The 27,931-nt window shown below is 41.0% G+C and overlaps 1 protein-coding gene across 1 annotated transcript in view; it reads right to left on the bottom strand.

Moving 5' to 3' along the window:
- The window catches only part of MBOAT1 (membrane bound O-acyltransferase domain containing 1), a 54,146-nt gene extending 29,399 nt beyond the window's left edge, over positions 1–24,747 (bottom strand). The window contains exons 1-3 of the mRNA XM_062498738.1: positions 24,631–24,747; positions 1,876–2,021; positions 1,288–1,365 (exon numbers count right to left, since the gene is read on the bottom strand). Of these exons, the coding sequence (XP_062354722.1) occupies positions 1,288–1,365; positions 1,876–2,021; positions 24,631–24,720 (314 nt within the window). The 5' untranslated portion in view covers positions 24,721–24,747. The remainder of the gene's footprint in view (positions 1–1,287; positions 1,366–1,875; positions 2,022–24,630) is intronic.
- Between the last annotated feature and the right edge of the window lie 3,184 nt (positions 24,748–27,931).

Here is a 27,931-nt window from a genome sequence, read left to right as displayed (position 1 = left end):
TGACATTTCACATTGACTCAAATCAACACATGACTGCTTTGCAGTGGTGGGCAACATTATATGAACTGGCTTGATTTGTGTTTCAGTATTGAAACAAACAAACACTGTTTTGCTATTAGCCATTGTGGCTAATTGGTTAAAGAGGAAGAGTAAGGGGGTTTCCCACTGAAGCTGAGTCCTTTTCCTTTTCACCACCCCAACTTGTCTAGGAAGATGTAAATAACTAGTGGATGATTCCTTTGTACACTTCATTCCTCTGATCTACTAACTCCTGCATTTCCCTCAAGTAATAGGCAGGGACAACGACCAGGGAACCATAATACAATTTTTGACACCTTTTTATTTTTGTCTCTGGATGGCATTTCTTTAACAAACATTGTCCAATTACCTGTTTTTAAATGGCATTATGCTCTCCACACTTCTGGGCTTTGCACTCTGTGAGAGGGTGGAAAATATACCTCCTTAATACCCTATCTTGATAGTGCAAAATACTAGGATTGTTTATTACGGTTCACATTTCTAATAATCTTAGAAAAATCATAAGTAGGCTTCTCATTTACATATTAGAGAGGGGAGAAAATGAAGGAAAAAAAGGAAGGCAAGAGGATTATCTGATCATCAGATTCTCAGACAGCCCTGGCTTTGAAGGCAAGTGAAGAAAGGGTTTCTGTTCCCCAGCCCAGATTTATGTGGATTCTGAGCATTCAGCAGCAGCTACAGAAACAGCCAGACAGTACAGAGCCAGAAAACACCTATCACACACCCCAACCATAAGCAACTACTTTAAGCAATAACAGTTCTGGTATTTTCTACTTTTTCGCAAAGCCCAGTACAAAAAGCAAGACCTCATTTTGTGGATCACTAAGCTAAGCTGTCACATTGACCTTATTTGAGCAACCTTACTCAAGAATTAGTGGAAAATACCTAAAGGCCAAACACCAATAGGGAAAACACATTAAAAAGTATTATCAAATGCAATCTGGAAGAATACAAGACCATGACTTCATTATGTTTAAGAAATCAAAGGTTTGTCCATAAATTATTATGCCTGCAAAAGTCAAATTTTAAGGCCAGCAATTTCATAGGAAAATGCAATGCATCAACCCAAGAAAACCACAAATTGAAATTACAGCTGCTTCTGTAACTCCATGAAGAAAGCTCCTGCAAGTAACTGGGAAAGAAAAGAAGGAAAGAAGAGAAGGTGGTTCTAAAAACTCCTCATGATTCTCCCTGAAAGCAGAGTAGTTATCAAGGGGCAACTGCTGACTTGCAGCCACATCAGCTCACCTGTGGATGTTGGGAATGCTCGCCATATTCATAATGCCATAGTTTATCATCACCAGGACAAAAAGATGAATGGAATACCTTGAAGACAACAAAGTGAGTATTTAGATAATTTCTATGTTACCTGGAAGTGCTGGCAGTTCAGAGCAAGAGGATATTCTTCCATGCAAATTACATCAATGTGATGTCATATCAGAGACCTGGATTACCACACAACATCTTTACAGTCTGACTATCCAACACAGATGGATACTTCTTAAAAAAGACATTATCCATATGTTTAACTGAAAGAGTAGCCTGGTTCAAAGTGCACATTGGAGTTGATACATATTTTCCAGAAGAGGTATCTTCATAGCAGACTGGTGTGGCCTTAACTTCCAGAAAAAACATCACAAATTAAATTAAATACTTCACTTAAAAAAATACTTTCATGAGTCACTTTACTTTGAGGGTTTGGTTATGTTGGTTAGGATACTTTTTTAAGGTAGCATTAAGAGCCTTCAGATTAAAAAGATGAAATCCAGAAAAGATGATATGAAGTTTAAAATTATTTTTACCCAAGGCTTGTCTAAATGGTGACTAAATACTCACCACCCAAAGCAGAAGACAGCAAAGTATATTCCAAAGAGGGTGGCAAATGCATGACGAACAGCAGAGCTGGCATGGCTGGGACTCAAGTAAATACGAAACCAAAATGCAGCCAAAAGTGCAAACAGTTGACAGGCTACAAAATTGATCTGTAAAAGACAAGAAAAACAAAAAGCTGTTTTGAGTCCTGGAGGAGGAGGGGAAGGATGCTCTCTGTTCTCAGAACAATTAAGAGCAGAGATAGGAAAAGGGGGGAAATCATGAGCTATGAATCTTTTGCTTCTCAGCATTCCCACTTGTGAACTCATGTGGTAATTTTTCTTGGCCAGTGACAGAAGGGATTATACAAGCCAAGCACACAGCCACCCAGAAGCAGGAAGGTCAGGCTCCAGCTACCCCAGGGTACAGGTGGGGGGTCTGGTGATTCTCACTCTTCTTGGAGGAAGGCTCTGCTCTGCTGCCAGCCTGGCCCAGGTGCCTGGCACATCACTCTCCTTCTCAGTCCTCTTGGCAGGAGGCAGGGGCCTGGAACCAGTCTGGGAACCTAAAATATTACCTGACTTTCCCCCACCCCAACACATGGGCAAAATCAACAATCATGATGTGATGCTGTTTACTAGGACAGCTGCCTTAACTGAATTCCTCCACTCCACAGCATCTTCCACACAGATGCTTCTGACTCCCCATTTTTTTGTGGTTGAATGCAGAGAAAACAACTTTGCTCTACCATCAAGCAGACACCTATAAGAATTTGCTTTACAAATATTCTTTGGCTACTGCACATGAAAATCAGTCTGGCCTCACTGCAAGGAGGTAGTGATGGCTGCGGGAGGACAAGACAGGCAGAGAACAAACAGTACAGGAATAGAGGCTCCTCTTGTCAGACACAAGGACAAAGGACAAGCAAAAGCTTCAGTGTCCTCCAGAGCAAAACCAGCAACACGCCGCCTTCTTCAAGTCACCTTCTCTTTGACAGCCTCAGCAAAAATCCCAGATCAAAGTCAGAGTCAAAACAGAGCTCAGGAGCTGTCTCTAACAGAACAAATACACCACTGGGATATAACATCCTTAAGTCCAGCCTGGAACTTAGACAGCTGGAGATAAATTCATTTATTCAGTTGCAGAATTCATTTATTCAGTTGCAGTGTTGCAGTCCCTTTTTCTCTCTCTCTTTTTATTTTATTTTTTTTTTAATTCACCCTGAGCTCTCCAGCAGCAAGTCATCCCAGACCAAGCAAAACTAAACAGGCTGCAAAATTTAAGCAATCATTTGGATTAGAGGATTATCCGAAGCTATCAGTCCAGGACACGATAATACATCTCACTCAGAAATGCTCTGACAGGCTGGCTGTCCAGGGGTGGTTGGATTCTGCCAGGCTTCTTGTCAAAAACATTTACAATGTGTTTAACAAGATACTATAGCCCCAAAGTGCTTTTATTCTTGTGGACTACATCCAACATGGTGTTAGCTGCTCATGAAAATGCTTTCATTAAAGGTTTGTTGGCTTCATTGGTGCAGTTGCTTTATTTCAGTGATGCAGGCAGTCATACAATAGAATAAGCAATAATTTTAATACTTAGGTAGGCTGAATTTTAGTTCTTTGGAGCAGAGACAATATCAATTTATTTCTTGTTTATGCAAGCAACCAGCATTTATAACAAATAGTACCACAGAATTATAATCAAAGCAAGTAATTCTCATTTTTAGTGCAAGATCTATAGAGTAAAAGAACAAAATTGCACTAGTCTTACAAAACCCAGATGCTGCAGTAGAAATCCTGAACTTGTCTGTTGCCATAGAGTTACATTCAAAATGCTAACACCTTGCTCCCACCCCTCCACAGACAAGAGGTTCAATAGAAACCACTGAAGCCCCTACAGGGCTGCTCTGATTGCATCCTTTCAAAGCAAGCTCCCAAGACTGATGGGTGCCAACTCCACAGTGACAATTCAGTGAACCTTAGTCCCCCCATCCTGCTCGAGCTTGGGGTCACACCAGCACACCCAGTGCAGCTCAACTCTGTGGCATGCAGAGCTTCTCTGACCTGGTGTACAGAAGGAAAGTGCAAAGGCTCCCAGAAACAGACGTGGCTGATTATTTGAAAGACAATTCCCCGCTCTGTGCAGCGCCACTCACAGAAGCTTTACACCAGTAAAAGCCATCATGATAAGCAGGCATTTGCTTTTTACTTTCATCCAGCTCCTGTATGCCCAGTTCAAGGTGTTGAGGATGCTGGGATCTCAGAGGTTCACACACACAGCACAAGGAAAATGCAGGATCCCAGAGCAGACCCACCTGTAAACACTATTCAAACAGCTAAGGGCAGGGACTGACAGCAGCAGCAGCAGCAAAGTGACAGCGAGTCCATCACAAGCTAACATCCAGTGAAGGACAGCTCAGCAGCCTCACATACCTGTGCTGTTGCTTGCCTTCACATTTGGGCATGTGTCACTTTATGCTACCTACCAACAGTGCCATTATCACACCTTCATTTTGCCGTGCAGATTAACCAAGACAATTCCCCAAGACTCTGTGCTTTTTTTGCAAGGGTCGGTGCAAAGCCTCGTACCAGGTCAAAACGTCGCCCTTATGTTTCAATCAGTTTTTGGTTTATAAGGGTTGTTTAAGAAGAGCAGCCAAACATCACAGACCCAATGCACTCAGCAAGCAATAATCTGGCAATAGACCAGGTTTGCTGTGTTCTACACACAGGAACAGAGGGACACAACAGCTTTTCATATAACCACCTCTATTTAGTAATTTCTATGTACCATTTTAAACACATGCAGTGTTCACATGCATACACCCAAAGGCTGATAGCTCATATGAAAGTGACTTTGCTGCATTCCATTTGACATTAGTTTTATTCTTCATTATACATACTTAAGGCATCCAATAAACAGATCCCTAAGAATTTAAGAAATGTTGTGCTGCATCACAAGTGAACTAAGTCACACTTTCCTTCCTTTCCCTTTCCAAAGAGAAAAGGGTGCATAGTATTCCCTTTTGGTTATTTTCACTGTTGCTAAAAACACTTTATAAACAGAAAATTCAGGGCTTCTCAACACTGATGAATGGTGTCCAGGCAAAAAGTCACATCTATTTGGTGTTGCCTCCAAAATTTTGCACATCTGGTTTCAACTTTGCTAGCAGAAAGGAAACACCTTTGCTTTTTACAGTCACTTTCTTCCATGCTCTAGAGAGTAAGATGTGATAAAATTAGGAATCAGAGCACATGATAAGCTGCCAAAAGAAGACAGTATCTTCCTTTCATTTTCCATGAGTAAACACTGGAAGACAGAAAGGCAGTCTCATCACAGTATTCTGCAACGACATCTGGAAGACTTGTATCTGAGTCACAGCCAGCTGGAGACAGCCTTGCAATACAGAAACAAGATATCCACACTTTCAGGGAGAGAGAGAGAAAATCTGGAATAGCTCCAGCACAACAGAGTAGATCATTATTGTTGCCTGGTTAATTAATCATTTAATCCTTTATTAGTCTCAACTTTAAAAGGATGGATCCAGAGCAGGTATGAACAATGAACGAGAAAAAGTAAACTGTACTTCCTCCCTTTATTCTTTCAAATTCTGTAGTAGCAATAACTCAGCAGTGATGTTTGCAGATTGCAAATCTGAGTTTTACACAGTTAGCAATTAGGTCAAACCAGCCCACCAAGCACCCGTGATGTTGATGCAAGAATAGCCAAACACAGTGGTTTCAAGATCCTCCTATTGGATTATGCTATAATCCAAGCTCTCAAAGTACATAAAAAGCCAGTTCCATCTGTCTTGAGCCTTTGCATCTTTTCCCATTTTTAACAGGGTGAAACTTGGCAAACATTGGACTGGTACTGTACAAAAGGGGAAACTCTAACACCTAGGGAATTGGAACCACCTTTTCAGTCATCTCCATCAAAAAAACATAGGAAAGTCATCTCTTCAACTTCCTAACCACTCTCAGAGGAAATCCATAAAATTTTTTGCTCAGTATCTTATTTGATCCAATTTACCATCTGCAAGTGGGCACTTCTAAGGGCAAATGCCAGTTGGCAAATCACAAAATAAATGTCCCAAGTACCCGAAGTTAAATAGGTTCATCTAAAAATTTCACCCTTTGGAGGATATAAGCCTGATATCAATAACACTGAACAGTAAAAATTATCACTTTTTGTTCTGGGAGCAAACTGGCTCCATGGTGAAGGTTGGGGAGGAAACAAAATTCAAACAAAAGTAGTAACTTGTCAAATCCCTATAACAGGAAAGCCATGGAGCCATAGAGAATTTCCAAAGAGAGAGGTAAATGTGTTGCTTGGTGCACTGAAAAGTTACAGAAAAATACCAAAAAATATCTTAAAAGGAGAAGAGAGAAAATGCTTTTCATTGCTAGAAATTCTTGAGATAAGAAACAGAAAATATGAGAGGAGACAAAACCTTACTACACACCTTTAAACCAAATTATTACAAAGAATCTTGGTCACTGCTTCTTGTAGTTGAAGGTAGGCTACTGATAACTCACTTTAGGAAGTTTCACTTCTGCTCACCCCATAAGCCTTGCATCTGCAAATCTCCCTGTTTAAAAAAGTGGCAATATACATTTAAGAGTTATTAGATCACACTCTAGGAAGAGATAGTTAGGTACAAACACACAGATTCTTATTTTAGTGCTTTTAACCTTTTCCTTAGTTAAGCATCGGAAGGAAACATCCTGCATTCTGTTTTGACCACAAAAATACTTCATTTTTCCTCTACTATATTTTTCCTCCCTTAGGCTTGCAGAAAATCTGGTCACACTTTCCAAAAATCTAGGAGGATATAACAAATTGACCACAAAGTTCTCTCCAAACTCCAAATGGCAATTAAGTCCGTTACCTAAACCAAAACATCCTCTGTCAGCAAAATTCCTAATAATGCTGTAACTCTGACAATCACTACAAGCAGTCACACTGCTAACTTGCTCTTGTTGGATGACAAGGTGATGGTGTGTCCTCAAGATCACACAATCTTTGGATAAATATCAGGCATGTTGCACACTCGCACACATTCACAGACAGAGGTACAAGTGTAGTTGAGCACAGCCAGGCTGTCAGAATATTCCCAGCCATCATCCAGGTCCATGTCCACTTCAACATGTAGCAGATGATGCAGCCAGGTTATAGATGAGACAGAGGATAACTCTACTTTTATTCCAGGCCTTGGACTTAGCAGCCAAATGAAAGAATAAAAACATTCATTTTCATTTAAACAGAGGAACAGAGGCGTCCCATGGTGATTCAGTACAAAGATGAAGTTACAGCTCGTGGTCAAGATACTCTGTATTTGTTGCCACGTACTAATGAGATTCTGAGCATTACTTTAGAAGACTTCTACAAGGCTTTTATCTGGTAAATTGTACTGTGCCCTCTATTCACAGACTTACCACAGCTGACCAAACAGCTGTTTTCAGTATTTCGAAAAGCATAAAGAACCTTTCTAACAGAAACAATTGACAGCAATACCAACTTCTCAAGTCAAACCACTGTCTGTGGAGTGCAACAGTGCTTGGGCAGTATTTTGGAAAGGGGAAATACTTTTTTTTTTTTATTTGCCGTAATAAAGCATTCTATTCTGCCAGAAGTCAGCCCCATCTTCCAGGGTGATGCCTTTCTCACAAAGAATAAAGGAAGAACTACAGAAATGTAGTAAATTGTTTTCCATGTTTAAAAGAATATTTTACACATATAACCAAAGACACCTGGCAAGCAACATGTTTAAGTTCACTTTGATGGAGAGATTTCTACTTTGATCTTGAAAAACAGACCTGCTGTTATTACAGCATTTCATAACATCAGAAGTGTGATATTTAGAGGGGTGTGTTAAGAATGAGAGATGGAATAGTCTTTAATCAGATCTCAAAGATATCTGATACTTGCTGAAATTTCTCAAAATATTTTGATCTTCCAGACTATTTTTATGAACTATAAGGACAAATATTCTCTGCAGAGATCACTTAGCGCTACACAGGGAGGGGACAAGCACCTCCAAAAAGGAGGGCAATATCACGGAGACCATGTCAAGTTTCCCACTGCTAGAATCTTGACTTGGGCTTCCACGAAGGAAAGGGATTTGTGTAGCACTGTCCGTGCAGTTCCCCTTATTGCCCACAGTGGTATTCCTTCACACAGAACTCAGTGCACTGAGAGCCAGCACAAACAGGCGATTGTAAAGGAAGCAGAACTGGCTGTCACTAGAAGGATGTTGTATTTTCTGTTCATAGCCAGGCACTGCGGATTGCAATCAGCATGGATCAGAGAGGAGACAAATTAATTTACATTGGGGAAATACTGATTCCACTGCTGACATGTCACGTCTCCAGTACTATAACAGAAACAGCTTATTTCTCTGACTTTGTGTTGTAGGAGTCCTATAGAAGATTTTAGGGGGACAGAAGCAAAGGCTTGAAAGCAGAATTTATCACATGGGAGAGACAGAGAGAAAAGTGTATATGCATGACTTATTTAAGATTATTGTCCTCTTCAGAAGCAGCACTAAGTTGTCATAGCCTTGGTGTTTTTTATGCAGTTGCATGCAGAAAATGGAGTTGGTGACATAGAATATACAAACCTGACAGTATTTGGGTTTGTTGTACTGTTTTCCTGGGTAAATTCTGTTTCCCTACTTACAGGGTCAAATATCCTTCCATGATTTAGACTGTAAACTTGAAACAGATGTTCTTTCTGGATTACCTCTGTGAAACCACTAGCAGAATAACCACTAGCAAGACACAAAATATAGTTATAGGCTAAACCCTGAGTCATCAAAAATTTTAAAAGAAAAACATTTAAGTTGAAAGTAAGCTTGAGAAGTCAAATCTACATCACAATGCTAAGTCTCACTATCATACACTTACCGTTGATAAATTTAATATGTGGCCCTTATCCAAAAACAGCTTTAGCTTACTGTCAACAGCCCTCACATTGAGCTGTAATGACTCTGTATGTAGAACAGATGTTTAAGCAATGATCATTTATGTGCAGCAATGTTCTGCCACTACCTGTACCTCATTAATTACTGCTCTCTCAGCAAGTGATGCCAAATGACGAAATTCCCTTGTATCTAAGATAGCTGGCACTAATTCATAGTTGTAATAGGAACAGCAGAAAAATCAAACAATCTGGAGGCTTTAGTCATTCTGGTGGTTCTTTTAAACCAGAATGCCTTTAGGTTATTAGAAGATCTGTCTTGTTTCTTCAGACTGCTCAGCAGTGAGGCAGCACACTAATTACAGTGTCTTTCACTCCAAAAAATACTTTAAAAGAATACTTTGACGTACCTCTCTATGCAGGTGGAGTATTGCACACTATTACGTGTCAGACATGCCTAAAAGCAGAACTACAGCCAGAAGGTCAGAGTATAGAGGGTATTTTAATAAGAAAAGGAAAAGAGGAGTGAAGTATTGTGATCCAAACAAGAAATATGGCGCCCCCCCCCCCCCCCCCCACAAATCTCAACAAAATTAACAAGCAAAAAAACCCCAATACCAGAACTACCAGCTTTGCTTCCACACAAAAGTCACTTGGATCAAGTACTTCTGGCAGGAAAGATGGCATCTTGTACCATCTACTCTCCTTGGTTATGCATAGATTCATACTGATGAAGAGGGAACAGACTGACCTTATCACCACATTACTCCATCACTCCAGCTCTTCTGTCAGGTATGCTCAGAAGGCCCCATTTAAGCACATGTAAATGCATATGTAAATGTCTTAGGAGAGAGATGCTTAAGTGAAAATTAACAGAAATAAGGAAGACAACTCCAGGAGAATAAAATACAACAAAGCAGACACCTGAGTCCCTGCAAAGCCTTCTCTGAAAGTCCCTAGAACTCTGGAAGCTCCCAGGGTGGGAACACCATAGCATTGCTTCCCCCATCTCTTTCTAAGGCACCTGCAAGGCTTAAGCACCTATCTGGAGCTTGGATCCTTGGTTTCCATAATCATTATATACACCACTTCCCCACCTTTTTCTCACAAAGGAATTCTTGGATAACAGATACTGACCCAAACTAGTCTTTTCAGATGTTTATGAGTGCCCCAAATCCCAGTTATTTTCACACCACCTCTCAGCACTGCTGAGCTCCCACTCCACAAGACTGTGTCCCTTCATCCATCACAGACAATGGATGGACACCACAGCACCGAAAAAGGAAGCAGGACCAAGACAGGTCTCATTAGACATGATCCAGCTCGAGTTCACCAGCCTCCAGCACTAAATTATCCTGAGATTTCAGTCCAGTTTTTACATCTGCATTCTTGAATAAATAACTTCAAAGTAGCAGCATTAAGAATAGCATCAACACAGACCTGATTTTCCCCCCCCACATTTAAAGGTTTCGTTTTTAAAAACTTAGAACACAACACAGTAAGCCAAGCACCTTTTCACTTTGTCTGTCTAACTGATAAGGTCACAGTAAATTTATTCAAAACACAAAGAAGGAATACAGACAAATGTTTGTCTACCCAACCACCCTGCTAGCAGGTCATTCTGTGACTTCAATGTAAATTATCTTCCCCAAATACCAATGGGGATTGCCTGAACACAGGAATGGCAGGATCCTTATAGCAGTGCTTGTAAAACCCCAGTTCAGAACTACGCTTAACTTTCAGGCCTGATGAAAGCCTTGAGCCTGCACATATTCATCAATTTAAAAATAAAACAGTAGGCTTAAAGTGCAATCCATCACTAGAATAGGAACTGGCACATCTAAAATAACTTGTCCCATTCTGCTGCTGAAAGGTCTGTGCAATTCTATTTTCAGTTCCTTTTCTATAGAAAAATGTCAGTGGTCTTTAAAAATACAAACCAATACAAACAGAGCAGTTTTGTTCACATTATCCCAGTGATATCCCAGTAACTCCACACAACAGAAAGAAACAAATATCAGTAAGGGGAAAAAAGTGCCAACTTGACAGGTTATTCTAAGCCAAAAGAAAGTTGTTTTTTTCCCCCACTGTAGAAACTGTCAGCACTGTGCTAAATTTAAGCACATTATCCTTGGAATTAGTGGCTAGATCAAAGACTAAACTTTTCAGACATTGCAATGGTATTATGTAACACTTTATTAGGCACTTGAACACAGAAAATCTGGAACATCCTGTATTTAAATGCTCAGTCATGTTCATAGTAACTTTAAACAAGGGCACTGTAAAAATTAGTGAATTAGGAGGTGGTTAAAAACTTTATGCACAGACTTTGCTAGAGAAAAGGATAGATTTTATCTGTCCTAACACTCATCTCAATACCAGAGATAGTCCATCTAAATCTCTTTTCATTTCAACGGGGAAAAAAGGCAATTCTAGGTTGAAATTCACCAAATCCTAAAGGATAACTCTAAAATAGGTACTTCTACTAATAAGTTTAGATGCAGAAATGAACAGTGCAGACTTATAAACAGTATTTATACTACACACACTAACTTTACCAGAAGCAAAAAGAAATCCCTGGATTGTGAAGCTGGACTTCATTTAGTTGTAAGAAATGAAGTTCTCAAAAAAGACCCATGCTTCAGTTTTTGGTTTAACACTTAAAGACACCATGAAAAGGTATTGTATTCCAGAAGCTGGTATTCTACACTAATTTCAAGTGCCTGAAACAGAACTGGGACAAAACAAAACAAAACATATAACAAATCTAAAACCAGCCCACTGAAAATAAAGTCGCCAGTCAGGAGAAAAGCAAACTAGCATATATCTACTGCTAGATACGTGTGGAAGAGTTTTAGGGTAACAATGCTCCCACACAATGGGTGTAGTTAAATGCACTTGGTTTCCTGCTTCCCCAAGCAGGTGCTACAAACCTCATTTCTTCCTGTCCTCTTCCATGCCTAAACAGTTTTCTGTCTCAGAAATACAGAGGAACAGTACTTGCAAATGGAGTGAAGAACAAAGAAAATGCTTTCAGACAAGTATAAAAATATAATATTGGGTTACATCAACATGGAAAGGTGAAGATCTATGTTGCTGTTTTATGCTTCAACCTAGCAAAATAAAGGGAGACCATACCTTCTCCAATAATGCAGTCAACAGAATTTGGTGAAAGAGGTACAGAAAGTATCCCCAGCTACCTTTCACGGGCAGAGGAGGACACACAAAACTTTTGGGGAGCCAGCAGTAAAGGCCAGGGAAGATGCACAGCGAATCTGCCGAGAATTTTTTTTCTTTAATTTTCAGTCAGCTCAACCAGATGCACACGAGAGAGGTTTTTCACACGGGGGAAAAAAGAAGCGTAGCACAAGGGCAGGAAATATATGCACAACCACATTTTTTGGCAGTAAACCTTAGTCAGAACCATTTTATTGGGAAAATCAGTTTATATTTAGACAATTACATTTGCAAACATAAGAGATGCTAAAACTCTCTTTTTGCTTCCAAAAACAATGAAAACTTTTATATTTGCCAGCAGCTTGCCAAGTGACATATTTCCCCCAAGGCACTTGATTCTGCTGGCCAGCAGATTTTCTAGATAGCGATTTTCTTCATTTTTAGCTTTTTTCCAAAGACCTGTGTATGTGCTGCTGCTTTTTTTTTTTTTTTTTTTTTTCCCAATTCAAGCACAGTTATCTTTATTTAATTCCTTTACTATTACTGTGACCATGTAGAATCAGCAAACTGTTAACTGCCAGCTCCGGATGCTCACTTTCACAACCACAAAATACTGGTCCCTTCCTATTGCTCTACAGTCTAAAAGCAGAATTATTTCTCTGTGCTTTTCAATATATGACATGTTAATCTAACCTTCATTTATGTGGGCTGAAGACTTGTTTTTAATCCCTTCAGAACCGTGGCAGGAAGAGAAGACACCAACAAAACACGTACAGTGACAATATCCTGTTTTGGCTTTTTTCCTCCTTCCTTATTTCTGCTCAGAATTTGCAGCATACTTGCCTCATGACCATTTATTTTGGATTGTGAACCATGCAAAAAGAAAAGAACATAACTCCAGCTGTTCAGTTATGCCTGTTATAAGCACCTTACATCTACAGCAAATATCTCTGAAAGCTGAACTTTTGAGCATGTCTAATTTTAGGCACTCAGCTTCAGACATTATTGAAAACAAGGAACTTGAAGATGACAAGTGCTCCAGACTTGGCACAAGTCAAGCATCTCAACCACCATTTAATGAACGTATTTGGAAATCATCAGTACCTTTTAAAAAAAGTCATGGTGGTCTGAATGAATTTGAGGGGTTGCCCCCTCAAATTAAACAAACAAATAACAAAAACCAAAAAAGGCCACATTTCCTAGTTTTCAAACTTAGCAACCAAACCAAAACAAAAACTAACAGGAAAACACACAGCATGAACAAGCGTCAGTTGGTGAATAAAGATATGCAAACAAAGAAACAAAAAAAAACAAAAAAAAAAAGCAAGAGATATTTAGCTTTTGCTATAGATTAATTTTATTTGCACTATACTATACTTGAGGAAAAAAATATTTCATTTCCTTGCCTCATTAAAGCCTTCTTCACAAATCCCCCCCCTGGAGCTCTACAGTTCTATTTGCATGCAGTACAGCAGAACTTTGGTTTATAACACTGATATTTTCCAAAGATAACTGTGATATGAAGAGGAAAAAACTCACGTTTGCTTAATCATTGTGTTTTTGTATTCTTGCCATGTTTATGAGTCAGCAATAACAGCAACTTAACTTGCTTTTCTTAGGCGACAGGAATAAGTCTTACTTTTTCCTCTTCAACAGTTAGGAAAAAAAGAGAAGAATGTTCTTACATTTTTAAATTATTACAGTGATGCTCCTACTGTGCAGTGACAGGTAACTTATTATCCAAGAAACCAAGTGCAACAACAAAATTCAAAAAAAAACTCCAAGTCAGCTCTTCTCAAAATACCCTAAGAATTTGAACATAGCAAGGGAAGAGAAATTCAACAATCCTTTAAGTTGCATAAATAATTATAATTTCCCTTTCAAGCAGGCACTTTACACATAAAGTCTAAAAAAACATGCTTTGAAAGAACTAGGGCATTGCATGATCTGCCCAGCTGGCTTACAAAATTTATTTCCACCTCTCTATCACAAGGGTTTTTGTATACCACTAACATCTGGATACCTCAGAGGCACTTTGAGAAAGCATTTCAGGTTTGATTTTCAGCAAACTTTGCTATCTCAAAACGCACATGGTGTTTTCCCCACTGTTACTGTAGCACTGGGGTGCAGATTCAGGTTTGGGGAGCATTTCAGTTTCTCTGATGCTGTCAGGCACCCAAGAAATGAGTGGCATGTAGTTTATATGGGAAAAGGGAGAGGAGACTCTGGAGCAGGAGGTGACCACAGACCTGGGTCCCAAAGACCACCTGAAGCTTTTCCAGGGCACAAGCCACCAGTTCCAGCAAATAAATAAGGCCACCATCTCATAGACAGACATTCTCCTAGCAATTGCAAAAACATGATCCTAGACACAGCAAACAGGCACACTTGCCGTTTAGAATCTTCTAAAACTGAACAGGTGCATCATCCTTATTAGTGACTATGCTCAGAAACTGCAGTGCCACAGAAAAAGGAAAGAGAGAAGGCAGATACAGAATCTGTTTTCTCCTGACAATCATTTAAACCCTAGCTCAAATCTGTCTAGGCAAAAAAAGACAAAGAAAAAAAAATAAAAAAAAAATTAAAAATAAAAAAAAACAAACCAGGAAGCCTGAGATACCTAGGCAAGTGAGGTAATGGTGCACATAGAAAAGTATGACTGATAAACAGATAGATAAGAGACTACAGATCAGGATGTCAGAACCCTACCCAAGGATGAAGGCAGATTTCACCAGACACCTGCTGGCAAGGTCTATTCAAAGAATATATGCAGATCACAAAACTATCAAATACAACATTAAAGATAAAGCAGCATGAACTGAACAGAGGGGAAGTGCTCAGCATATGGACAAAAATTCCCCAGCAGTTAAAAATCAGAACAGAAAAGTAAGAGGATAACCCAACAGGGGAATACACTGCAAACCATATAAGGAGCCAGTTACTTTTTATATAAATTAATAAACAGAAGGACAGCTGCAGCTGGGGCTGCCTGAAAGTGGGATGTCACAGAAGTGACCTCTCCTGGGCGTTGGCTAATCTTCCCTGCAGAGATCTGGTGCTTCCTGCTATATTATCACCATGTGAAGAAACTCAAGCAATAAATCCTGCATGGAGTCAAGGCGTGGGAGGGGATGATGACTCTAGCAGAGCCACTCACCCATAATGGGAGTAGCCATGCTTTGGACTGTCAGCAGTGATTTGGGATCCTGAAGGCATCAGCAACACCAGAGGCAGGGTTGACAGAAAACAGTGCCTGCAGAGGGAACAAGCCCTGAAAGGAGCCAGGAAAAAAAAAAACAAAAACAAAAACAGGTGCTCCCAAAAGCTGTATCTTTTAAGCTACATTTACCCTAGAAACTCATGTCTTTCATATAAACATCCGAGTCCACTCTGGCTCTGGCCATGTTCAGCCTCCTGTTGAAAGGGTTTCACAGCCAGGTCTGGACTACATGAAAAACACCTTAATTTTAATCACTGTTGAATCTGCAGCTTATCAAATGTTTCTCTGAATGTGAAGAAACAGTGGGAGACAGAAGGGAATAAGTCCCTTCTTTTCTTGACCAGAAAGGTTGTGAACTCCCCGTCCCTGGAGGTGTTCCATGCCACATAGGGCTTTGAGTAACACGGCCTAGTGAAGGGTTCCCTGGAATAAGGGCTGAAGATAAATGATCTTTGAACACACTCTACTACTCTAAGGCCTATATTGATTTCTTTCATGCTGCTCACAAACACTTCCAACATGATCGCTCCTAAAAGTCACATTTTTAAAGCAAACCTCCCAGTTCCTTCACTTAGCTTTAGTAGGTTTAAGAAAATAAGCTTACCCTGTATTATTTTTCTCTTTTATCTAGTTCAAATTTTCATTCTGGTTCATGGCAAAGAACAGCTACAGTCATCTTTTCATTGACAAAACCAACCACAAAGGAACAGAAATATAGTCATGTCACTCTGTCCTGACCATTCTTTGTTCCAATCCTCATTTTATTTACCGATTAGCATCAGCAGAACACCACTGAAATTTTCTTTTTCCAAACTACTTAGCCCATTTTCCTCTCTGCAATGTTAGGTTTACAAATTGGGAAATTACACCCTTATCAGAGAAGCAGCAATAAAGGTAACGCAAAATCAAAATTATATTCTCTGAACAAAAAACAAACAAGTGTTTTCTCTCTCAAGAGTCTATCATATTTTACAGTGTCTCACAGCAATATGCCTACACTTTCAACACGTTTGTACAAAGTAGGGAAAACCCACCCATACTCTGAGTGCAGTGTTATTGTTGCTGTGGCAACTACAGACTACAATTGTTTGCCCCTAGAGAATTAGCATGAACACAAATATACACACCAAGGAATAGACAGCTGTGGGTCCTAACAGTGCCTACAACTACAACTGGATGCCTAATGTTGCCATCAAAAACTGAATTTTATTTTTTAAAAACTGAACTTTAACTTCTCAGTCACTATCTCCATTTGTCTACACTGTATTCACATTCAATACAGCGTAGTTGGCAGAATATCCTGAGAAACCCTGACACATACCAAGTGTAAATGTCAGACTACTTGAACTCCACTTGTGAGTGAACAGAATAGTTATAAAACTCCCTCTAAAAGAGATAAATTATTGATCTATCAGCTGGAATTTGCTGATATAAATACTTAATGCAAACCATAGGACCCAGGGATTTGAGCTTGCCCTCCGTGTGTGTGTACATGAGATAAACAGTCGATACTGTACTCTCTTTAACAGTACCTCGCACTGGTAACAGGAAAAAAAACTACCTTCACCAGTTTATAATGTCATTTAAGCCACATGTAAGAGTTAAAATTCAAAATTTTCTACTCAGTGGTCCTTTAAAAAGAAAAGTTTTACTTAAAACCAACACATGAGCATGAAAATAAGTACAGGAGTTATTCAAGAAATGTTGAAAGCAGGGGGTCCTCAACTGTTTTAGGTTTTGCCCTGTAATTTTGCCTTCCCCATTCCTGCCCTATCTGCATACCAGGGCCAAATTGCACTTGAACAAGAAACCACAAATGAAGATATTGTTCTTGTCCAATTAGAGCTTTGTCACAAGACCAGGGCCTATGGAAGCAGCAAACACTCACCCAGTTCATGACAGTCAGCATTTGAAGTCTGTTTCTTGGCCTGAAATTGTTATTTAGTTTTTCTAGTGCTCTGCACATAATCCAAAGAAATTATTTAAAAGAGGAATTTTCTTGCCTCCCTTTCCATCCCAGATGCCCCCAGCCTGACACACTCACTGAACTCGAAGTCCACAGAATATAATCTCTCACTGATCAAAAATTTCAAACTTGCTATTCTATAGGGTTGCCAGGTCTTTGTCTGGGATTTAGCAGCCAGATACACACACTCAGGTCTATTTGCTTTTTCCTGAAGTCATCCAAGTAGGCAGCTCACATGCTTTGAGACAGCTTTCCACCCACTACACTGCCAGGTGTGACATGAGGGCACAGGCAAAACTCCCATTATCCAGCCAGTCTGTCACCAGGTGAACACCAGGTGAATGTTGAGAGTGCTCAGATCTCATAAGGACAAAGCAATCAGAAAGAGTGAAATGAAGAATTGTTCTGATGTTTAGTATTTGTTTTGCCTCAGACAAGATAGCATGGCAACACTCACGCTACAGACTGATTGATTAACTTCCTTAAAAGTTTTCAGAACATTGAGTACCATTTACTGTTGAAGGAAAAAAAAAATCCTGGCTGGAAAAGCTGTCTGGTTAATGCTTTGGATTTTGGTTTTAAAAATTGCCTTTTATCTGGGTATTTTACTAAAACTTAGAGAAATGGCAGAATTGGAAATTTGTGAATGTTTTAACATACTTTATTCAAAAATAATTTTAGAAGGGTTTTTTCCTCATATTACTAAGATTGTTTTGTTTTTTTTAAGCCTGGGATTTTCTCATCATGAGGGAAGCCCAAAACACAAGAGAAAAAATATTTCCACTCGACTCCATTAAGGATGCAGCATACTGTAAGTAGACTCCATCTAAAAAACCGCAGAAAAAAACATTTATGTCAGAATGTGTGCTTTTGTTTTTGTGTCTATGCTTACCTGTGATTTTGCAGAAGCTGTTTAAAATGCTTTAATCCAGGGGAAAAAAGGACTGGTGAAATGAAACATTCCAAATCAAGGTCATAAGAAGGGAGACTGATGCAATCTTGCTCTGGGAAAAGACCACCCAAAGGGTTTCCCTTTGCTGTTTTTCTCCATGGGCTGTTCTCTCTGTTGGCAGAGGCAGCCCTGGCTGAGCCCTGTGCACAACGGGCTGGATTCCACCATTCAGAAGTGACCCAACAAGCCTGACCAGCACTGCACTCTTTAGAAACCACCAGATGAAGGTCAGAGAATTCTACTATGTCCATCTTAGCAAGTGCTGAGGTGGAGTAAAAATGGGTCTGAAGAGCAAAGCAACTGAAGGCAAAGTGCTTATTCCTGTGACTCATTGTCCAGAGGGTCTCAGTTCAGAGGAGCTGAACTCAAGTGCTGTGTGCCCTCCACCAGCTGGAGCACTGCAGGTCCCTGGGGAGTACCCTTTGGCTTCACATTCTCAGAAAGGAACCCTGGGTAGATGCTCCAGGGCCACTTTGTGTCCAAAGTGTGCCAAATGGGGACAGCTGAGCGATTCCTTCCCAAAACACACAAACTACATATTAACTTAAACACTATCACCACTGTAGAAATTTTTGCATATGGCTGTACTTTCAAGAGCAGGCCCGAGTTTCTGGAAGATCTCCTTAATGACCCTCACTAGACTATCCAAGCATCCAGGAGATGAGGTTTGGTACCCTCAAGGTTATCTGTAACTACTAAATCACATAGAGAGGGATTTTTCTTTCACTCCAAAGTAAAACGTGGCCCATTGACATGTTATAAAAATCTTGTTACTTAATTTTGGCCAAGTACAAAAGGCTGGATCCCTGCAGTAATGCCAAGCCCAGTGCTGCAGCCTCCCCTGCCCAGGGACTAGCAGCACCACTTTGCAGTTTGGCAAGCCTGCCTCCAGCACTGTCCATCCTTGTGAACTGTAACAGGAGCCAAGGAGCAGCCAGAGTACTAAACACAGTGCCAGGCTGGCAAATGCACAGCAAATCCCTAAGCATCAGGGGCTCCCCTCGAAAACACAGAGCCAGCTCTGTGCTCAGTGCCTAGACCCCTAGGCTGGAGCCCAAGAGTCTTCATCACTACTTTAGATTTTCTCAAAATAGCTGCAGAGCACCACAAAATTAGAGCTGGCATGATTAATGTGCAGAGAAGGTTTCAGGGAACTTTATGCAGCCCTTCAGCATTTATTTTTCCAGATCTTGTTTAACACAGATGAGAAGTAAAGTGCTTGAAAGGGGGAAAATTGTAAACAGCTGATTCCAGTTGCACTTTTGTCCCTTGCCAAATAAAAAACTTAATAGGACAGGCTTTGTTTTCAAGGCATGAGGGATGTGGAAATATTTACACTCATAGTATCGAGACATCAGCCATAAGGTTTAGGACTACAGTGCCAAACACAGAGAGAACACGTTGGAAAAGGCAGCACACATTTCCAAAGCAGAAAACATGTATTTATTCCAATTGTTATTAATAACTGACATGAACAGAAAAAAATGCTTTGAAGACAGCCTTAATCTTTGGAAGAAAGTACCATACATACCTCTGTCCCAGGAGGATACAGAATCCTGGACTTTTCACAAGTGACTGAAACAATCTAGAGACTGTATTTACTGTAAATGTGCCATGAACTGCCCTGTTCACAAGCACCTGTTTAACTGGAGACCCAAACAAGGGTCAGAAAGATTTTTCCTCTGTTCTTTACATCATGCCTTGTCCTTCATGGCATTATAATAAAAAGTCAATGGTTTCTTTTAAGGAAAACAGTTTTACAAAATCTAGGTACTCAAAAGTCAGAAAATATCAAAATTAAAGTTGGTTTCGTCAGTGTAAGCAATATTTCTCTATAAATGTGTTGAACTCAAATTTCATTTTTTCTTATTGCTTCTCAAATAACTAAAATTTACATGGCTTTATTTTTTTTTTGAAGTTGAGTGTGTTAGACATGGAGGCATTTAATGTAACAAATACTGCTGCAATTCAAAATGGAAATGTAGAATTTTCAATTGTAAAATGACAGCATTAGGAAATTGAAATGTAGCATACTTGGAACCAGCCATGACGGTTGTTGCCAGTGCTTCAGAGCAGCTTTTTTCAGTTAAAAACCTGATACTAACCCCACTTAAATCTTTAATGAACTTCCATCTTCAGCTATCTCACTTTGGTCTGTAACAAATTACCCTTCTTTCCTCAGCATTACATTTTCTAATGTCTCTATTGACAACCATTAAAGGATCCTTGAAGTTCACAGACTGAAGTCTGTTAAGTTCCTAGAAAGCTATTTTTTAGTTTGACTTTACACTGCCCAAAAAGTGGATAAGAAAAGTTATGCAAAGAGGCTTGGGACTAGCAGATCTTCTGACAAGTTAAATCTGAAAGCAGATAAGTAAAACTGAAGTCAGATAGCAAAAAAAAAAAAAAAAGAGAAAAAAGTTAAGAAAAAAAATTAACAAAACCATCCCTGATTTTGGGGTTGGAATATATATTGACTTTTGCAAAAGTTTAAAAAATATACATATACTTTTTTTCTTTTTTCTTTTTTAAAAACAGTTCACCAGCATGCTTTGTGCAGAGTTACTCAAATTTAAGGAATGGTGGAAAGACATCTTTAATACTCCAACTATGCCAAGATTCAGAGGCATGTCCCGGAATCCCTCCACAGTTAGTCTTTTATTTAAACTGCTGCCAAAATACAAATATGCAGATGACATACAATGAAAGAATTAAAATGAAAAGTTTTTTTCATTCCCACCAGCAGACAAAGCCAAAATTAAGTTCAAGCAATTTTTTTTTTTTTTCTCTTTGGGGAAACATGGCTGGCCTCATCAACGAAAACATTGAAATTAAAAGCCCTCTGATATAAACATGAAAAGATGTTTTTTGAGGGAATTTCCTCCAAACTTCTTTCCCTCAAAGTTAACAACCTTGGTATTATCTGACAATAGGTCAGGGTAACAGGTAGGCCTGCTAAAATGTAAGGCTTTTTGTACAGCAGTTGACCATTTGCACTAGGGTTGCTATTTCTAAAGCAAAAGGTAACCTGGCATATTAAGGGTACTACAAAATAACCTTGAGAAGTGAAATTTGTTAACCATGTATCTTAACCCTTTGAGCCTGAGTTACTTCTAGAGATGCCTAGAGCTTAGGAAGGCATGGCAAAACTGCATATGAAAAACAATGCCATAAAATTTACTTTTAATATAGCCTGAAATAGTATATTTATTTATTCACAGTATTTTTACATGCACGTACTTTGTTTACATGAATTACACTACTAAAAGCTTAATGTTTAACTTCCCAAATCTCACTATCTATGGTAGAGCACAATATGTTGAAATTGGTGATTTTGGGCATATGTAACAAAAAGTGTATTATTTGTCAAAAGGCAAGTAATATGTAAGTAAACTGGAGGGATGACATTGCATCATCAATGATTTGGGGAATACATAATATGGAAGTAAAAAACACCCCAAAATTCTTTTGCAAATGCTGCTGAAGCTATATCATTGACCTCGACAGATATTTTTAGAACACAAGTCAGCTAAACTTCAAAGTCTGCTTTCCTGAGATATGAGAATTAATTGAACACAGAGAGTCTTTTCATCCTCTTTCAAGATCATTAATCTTGTTACCGCATATAGCACTTCTTTAAAAATAATATTTCAATGCTAAATTCAAAGATCAATCATCCATTGAAGAGACATGCAAATACATGCTGACACATCAGGACTGTTTTGGCATCTAAAGCAGACAACACCACTATGTCCTCCTGCAGTGCACTGTCTCCTAAACAAAATGTGAGTGATCTGCCAGGTACACAGTGCAGATAGGAACTCCATCCTCTGAAATTCTGGGCTGTTTTTAAACCCAAGCTGCAATTTTTTACTTTAGAAAACCACCAATGTGAAAAACTACATTTTCATAGTCAGCCTTGCTTCCCACAGTGAGTGACACAACAGCTGCTTCTGAGATGACAAAACACTTTCCAAGTACCATTACCACAGCTCTTCTGCCCCAGTGATGAAAGGGTAACAATTACAACTTTCATTTCTCAGACCTTCAGCTCAACGTTTTTTCTGGTCTTTTATATAGAGTGAAATCTCTCTCATAGCCCAACTCTCATGGAAAACCATCTCTCTGAAAGAAGGGACAAGTCCTCTGTTCATTTTACATAGACACGTATGGCTTTCACATACCACAGTGACCTGGAGGGTCTAAACTCTGTCTCTTGCTCTCCAGGCCCTTCCTGGCCTTTTTGAAGGTTGAGGACCAGACATGGTGAACTTCCAGCTACATGGACCAGAGGGAGACTGGGGCTGTCACCATCCAACAGGCTGAGCACAGTGATGTGGACACAGAGGGGCAAACCAGATACCTCCCCTGCTTCAGCCTGGGCACTGAGCAGAAGGCACAGGCAGCCTGTCAGTACTGCAATAAGGGGCTCATGGAAAACCAGTCCCTGCTCCACGTGGGACTCAGATCTGGCAAAGTTGTCTTTCATATACAGAGCTCCATTCTGCACAGAGAAGCAAGTGACTGAACTTCTCCCGCTTCAGCAAAATGCTCTCTCATTCTTATGAGGAAGGTAAGCAATCCATGTGGCAGAAGAGCCATGTGAAAAAGTTTTTACTTTGCTTCTGAGGGCCTTAGCACTGCAGGTCAGAGTTGAGACTCGTGATTTGAGGAAACAGTGGTGGCACAGTGCTCCCATGCATACCCACAATCTGGGTACATACTATTCCAGCACAGCAGAAATCCCTGATGCTTGGCATGGTGCAGCACATTGCAGCAGGGCAAGAGAAGCGGGGAAAATTTTTTAAAAAGTATTGATAGCATAATCTTGCAGGGACAATTAAGCAGGTGGATTTTCAGGTGAGAAAAATCTCTATTTCATTGCAGCTATGCTGCAGTTCTGTGATGAATCCCAGCAAGGGGGTGTTCCTCCTGGCCCATCACTGCCCTGTGCCACTAGAGCCAGCAGGGTCATGGACAGGGACAGCACCTACACCTGCACACACACTTGCACAGCCCAGCCACACTGCTGACCCCAGAGCACGTGGCCCCTGCTTACTGCTGTGGGCTCGAGACACAAATCACCAAACACAGAAGTGCCCACCACCCATGAGACCAGAGCCCAGGGACAAACACAGCACTTAACCAGATGCAGTGAAGTGTCCTCAGGCCCAGAAGAGCACGAGAAGAATCTTTTCCACAAACAACACCATCTTTGTATCACCTCAGCTGAATGGAAGGGCAAGATTTTGAAAACTTAGAAAGAAAAACTGCAGTCCATCAAGCCTTCACTGTTTGGGAACTGAGTCAGCCTAACACTGCAGGACCACAGACAAGCTGAACAGTAAATGTTTGCTATTCCTGGTCTCTTTGGTGTTCCTGTATTCATCAGTCATGGCATGAAATACCTCAAAAAAGAATCTATCACTATTCACATGCCTTCTCCTAAACTAATAGCTCACAGATAATTGTAGGCCTTTATTGTCTGTCTGGTTTAGTGTTCAGCAACAGATCTCTCTTCTTGCATCAAAACCTGGTTTCTGTCAAAAAAAGGGGAAAACTGGCACAGTTAGATGAAGAAGTTTAATCTATGAGATGACATATTCCTTACTCGACTTTAAAAACAAACGGTAGTAAAAAATGACACATAGCACCACTCACTCCGCAAACAGAAGAAAGCAAATAAATCTCAATGTTCTGTTGATTTTTTACCAAGCACACCTCTGCTGCCCTGGTTTCTTAGAGCACAGCTCAACTTCCCGGTAGCTTGGTAGAGTCTTTTTCTGGTCAGCACAAATTTCCAGACTTAACTTCCTTGTTGCTGAAAGAATGCAGGAAGGCAGCAGGTGCATACAGGCTTGAGAGACAATAAAAGGCAGGGGGTGGGGGAGAGCAACGTTTGTCTGCCTGTTAGGGATAAAAGTTAACTAGGAGACTATAAACAATTAGAAAGCATCACCACAGCCAAAAAATCTATGATGCTGTTAAGGATTTAATGCAAACTTGCCCTCCCAGAAGACCACTTGCGTGTGCGTCTGTGTGTTCTGCCTATCTCCATATATGCACTTTGCAATTCCATCAGGCACTTGGACTAGGCTGGAAGTAACTTCTGAGCTTCCCTTCTACAGTCCCGTAACGACGAAAGCAGTGCCTGAAAGTAAGGATTCCCTACAGGGCACCCTGCATCTCCCCTCTCGGTTCTCAGAGGTGGACCAGCACCCGAGCTCCTGAAGCGTTCCAAACTCTGCCGCAGTCAGCCCAGCACCGCGACTGACAGCACCCGGCAGCATCCAGCAGCGACTTCTTGCGAGAGCAAGAGAAGCGCCCGGCATTGCCGGGATAAACGAAACGCTTCCCCGGTGACAGCAGCCCGACCCCCGCCCAACCCGCTCCCACCGCGGGCTCTCCGCGCTGCTCCCGAGGCCCTCGGGCAGACACGGCGTGACAGCGACGGACCCGCCCGAGGGTCCCAGCCGGCCGGGGACCGGCGCTCAGGATGCAGCCCGGGCCCGCCGCTCCCGGCGCGGCTCGCAGCCTCACCTGGTCCAGCGGGATGCCCAGCAGAGCGCTCAGCGGGTGCAGCAGCGTGGAGCCGGTGGTGCGGTGCGGGGCTCCGGGTGGCTCGGCCATGCCGCATCCCCCCCTCCCGCCGCCGCACGGCCCCGGTGCCACCTGCGCGCACCTCCCGCCGCCGCCGCCGCCGCCGCGCCCGCTCCGCGCCGCGCCCGCCCCGGGGCCCTCCGTGGGGCGGGGCGGGGCCGCTGCCGACGGCCGGGGCGGGGCGGGACGGGCTCCGGGGGCGGGGAGCGGGGAGTCCTCGCCACCCTCGGGGCTGCATCTGCTGCCTCTCGCCGCCCGCGGGCGCGGTGCCCTGGTGTAGCGGCTCTGCGGGCCCGGCCCGGCTCGGTCGGCGTCTCCCGGGCCCGGGTTCCTGCCGAAAGCACGCAGTTTTCCCGCACCCGCAGAGCCAAGGTGCCCGCTCGCAGCTGCCCCAAGCAGAGCTGGGGTGTCACCGCCAAAACAGTCCGAGGAAGATGAATTTATTTATTTACATGTTTATTTCTACAGAGACCCTTCACAGCGGAAAAATTAGTAGCAAGCTTTAAGGGATATGTTTATCTTGCAAGTGAAACATGGCCATCGCAGAGGTACTTCTGCCAAGCTCATCTTATCTGCAGGAGTGTTCTTAGCTTGCCCCGCACAATGTGGTATTGTGCTGCAGGGAGAGCTCGGTCAGCGCTGCAAGCTTTCTGTTCAGTCACAGCTGCTGGCATGCTCGGAACCTGGAAGATCCCAAAGGGTCCTGGCGGGCTCGGTTACACACTCTTCAACAGGCCGGTCGCTTTCTTTCTTTCAAGTAATTGCCAACTGCGGTAGCTGAAACTGCAATACTGGCTTTAAATGGTATTGTGCCATGTTCGAATGCCCTGCTTATGCTAAGCAAGGGAGTGGTGTGCTGTAAAACCCAGGTAAAGTTTGTTCAGTGGGGAAGGAGAAGTACAGAAGCAACATTCTCTAAGCATCGTTTTAGTGGTGCCAGTTTGAATGTATGTGGAAACATATACATACATACATACATGCACACATGCACTTTAAGAGGAGAAAGTAAGAGGTTTGGAAGAACTGGATAGCCATGCGTGAGAGTTCTTAACGTTTTCCATTATAAGTTGCTCTTTCCAGTTTAATATTTGCCTGAAACTGTCTGGATGGAACTTTCCATGGGCTGTGTCTGCCACAAGCAGGCTGTTTGTTGAGCTTTGGCTAAAAACATTGATCTGCTTTTGGGAACAGAATAAAAGTGATTTATGACAGACACATAGTACAGATAATATCAAAGCTTTTTTCACTGTGGAAATCTAGTACCTCTGGGAGGGTGACTTCAAGTTTAGACATGGTAGTTTTTTTGGAATCAAGGAAATGCCTTTCGCTGTGTTTGCGAAACTGCCCAAGGGTCATCAACTGCCAGAGTTCTGGGGGGAAAGCCACACATAATCCATGTGGATACTCAGGGGGTCAGCACATAATATTTCTGAAAACCATAAGCATTCTTCTCCCCTTCATATTTCCTCTATGTGACTGGACTCCACCTATTTCTGCCACTACAGGAGCAGGATTGGGATATCACACAGCTCCAGGCACAAGAACTGCATGTCTCTCTGTATTCAGTGCTCAGCCATCTGGGCTTTGTGCGGTGGTGAAAACAGCTGATCTGGAAAACAGCTGGAAGGAGGCAAAGACAGATGGAGAAAGTCAGGCACAAGAAGGAAGGAGATGGCAACTCTAAATTGGGTTAGCACAAGAAGCCCAGTGAAGGGAACTAGAGCAAAGCTGGCAACAGATACAAAGGAGCAGAGCAATCCTTTTCCCTTGTACTGTAGCCATCAGGACTTCCAAGATGGAAATTCCATCTGGAATATCATGTTTAATAGCCACTCATAGGCCTATCTTACATTTCTAATATATTTTGAATCAACTTATCTTTTTGACCTTCACAGTATCCCCTGGGTTCTGCTGTTTAATTATGTGCTGCATGAAAAAATACTTCCCTTGGTTTGTTTTAAAGCAGCTGCCTTGTAATTTCATTGAGGGCTGTCTTGTTCTTGTGCTCTGAGAAATAAACAAGTAATCATTGCTTAATCACCTCCCCAATGCTTTTTATAACTTCATATACCCTGAGTTGCCTCTTGTCCTGTTACTGAGGACTCTAGTTAATCTCTCATTACTTGGAAGTTATTGGTGTCTTTGCCCTTTCTTTTCACCTTTTTCTGTTTTCTTTGAAAGGAAGAGACTGAAGTTGTGCGGCAATGAAATATGTTGCTCTTCATTCCTTTATCGAGAATTTCTAATATCATCCTCAGTGACTTCAAAGTCTATTTTCTCACAGGTAGTAGGTAATTTGCAGCCTAATGCTGTATGTATAATCAAGATTTGCTTTTTCCTGCTTGCTTTTACCAATATTAAAAGTTAATGCTCTTTAAATTGCACTACATACAACATTGTTAAATCTGTTGCAGCTGAATAAGAAAGCTTTGAATAGGCTGAATTACTTCATGTCTTGCTAACTCAGTCTTCTTGTCTCCCTTTCAAAAAACTTAAGGTGTTCAACAGGACAGATTTCTTTATATTAACTTCTAATTTAACCTTTTTTTCTCATCCTTTATTTATTTTCTTTTAAACAGCTAGTAAACCAGGGGAAAGTATTTCCTGTGATTCTGTGATTATTTAATATCTTTGGGTGTGAAACCTTACCTCTTCTTGTGTCTGAAAATACAAATATATTTTCTTGACAGGATCACTCTTAGTGTTTAGAAAACACTAATAGATTTGTGATGTATAACTTCTGTACAGTGACTATAGTTTCCCCATTATATCATAGGTTTCTGTGTGCCTTCCAGGCTTAAAAGACCCACAGACAGCAATAAGAGTAATCTAAAAGCTTACATTAAATTCTAGTACAGTCCAATATTATAATTTCCTTTCATGGGAATGTGAAATCCCTGTGAGTGTTACTTAATTTTTAAAATGTTCTCCCTCCTGCTTCCTTGTAAGAAAGACAAAATATATTTCTCCAGGAAGGAAAATCAGACTGTTTGGAAAGAAAGATATAACCATTTTTATCATTCACCTTACAATACTGACAACATGAATTTTATATCAGGTTCCTTTTTTTAGGGCAACCAATTGTTAATGAGTAACAAATAATTCTGAATTAAAATTAGAAATTAGGCAAGAAACATACAGGCAGTCTAATATTTTTTCTGTCTGAATTTGCTGTGTTTTATGGCTTAACTCAGTTTTACCTGATAAATACATTATTTTGTTAAGCTTATCTAATGTTATT

This window comes from Cinclus cinclus, chromosome 1 (assembly GCF_963662255.1).
Source record: "Cinclus cinclus chromosome 1, bCinCin1.1, whole genome shotgun sequence".
NCBI lineage: Eukaryota > Metazoa > Chordata > Aves > Passeriformes > Cinclidae > Cinclus > Cinclus cinclus.
The sequence above is the reverse complement of the archived record's forward strand: the minus strand, read 5'-3'. Positions and strand labels throughout refer to the sequence as shown.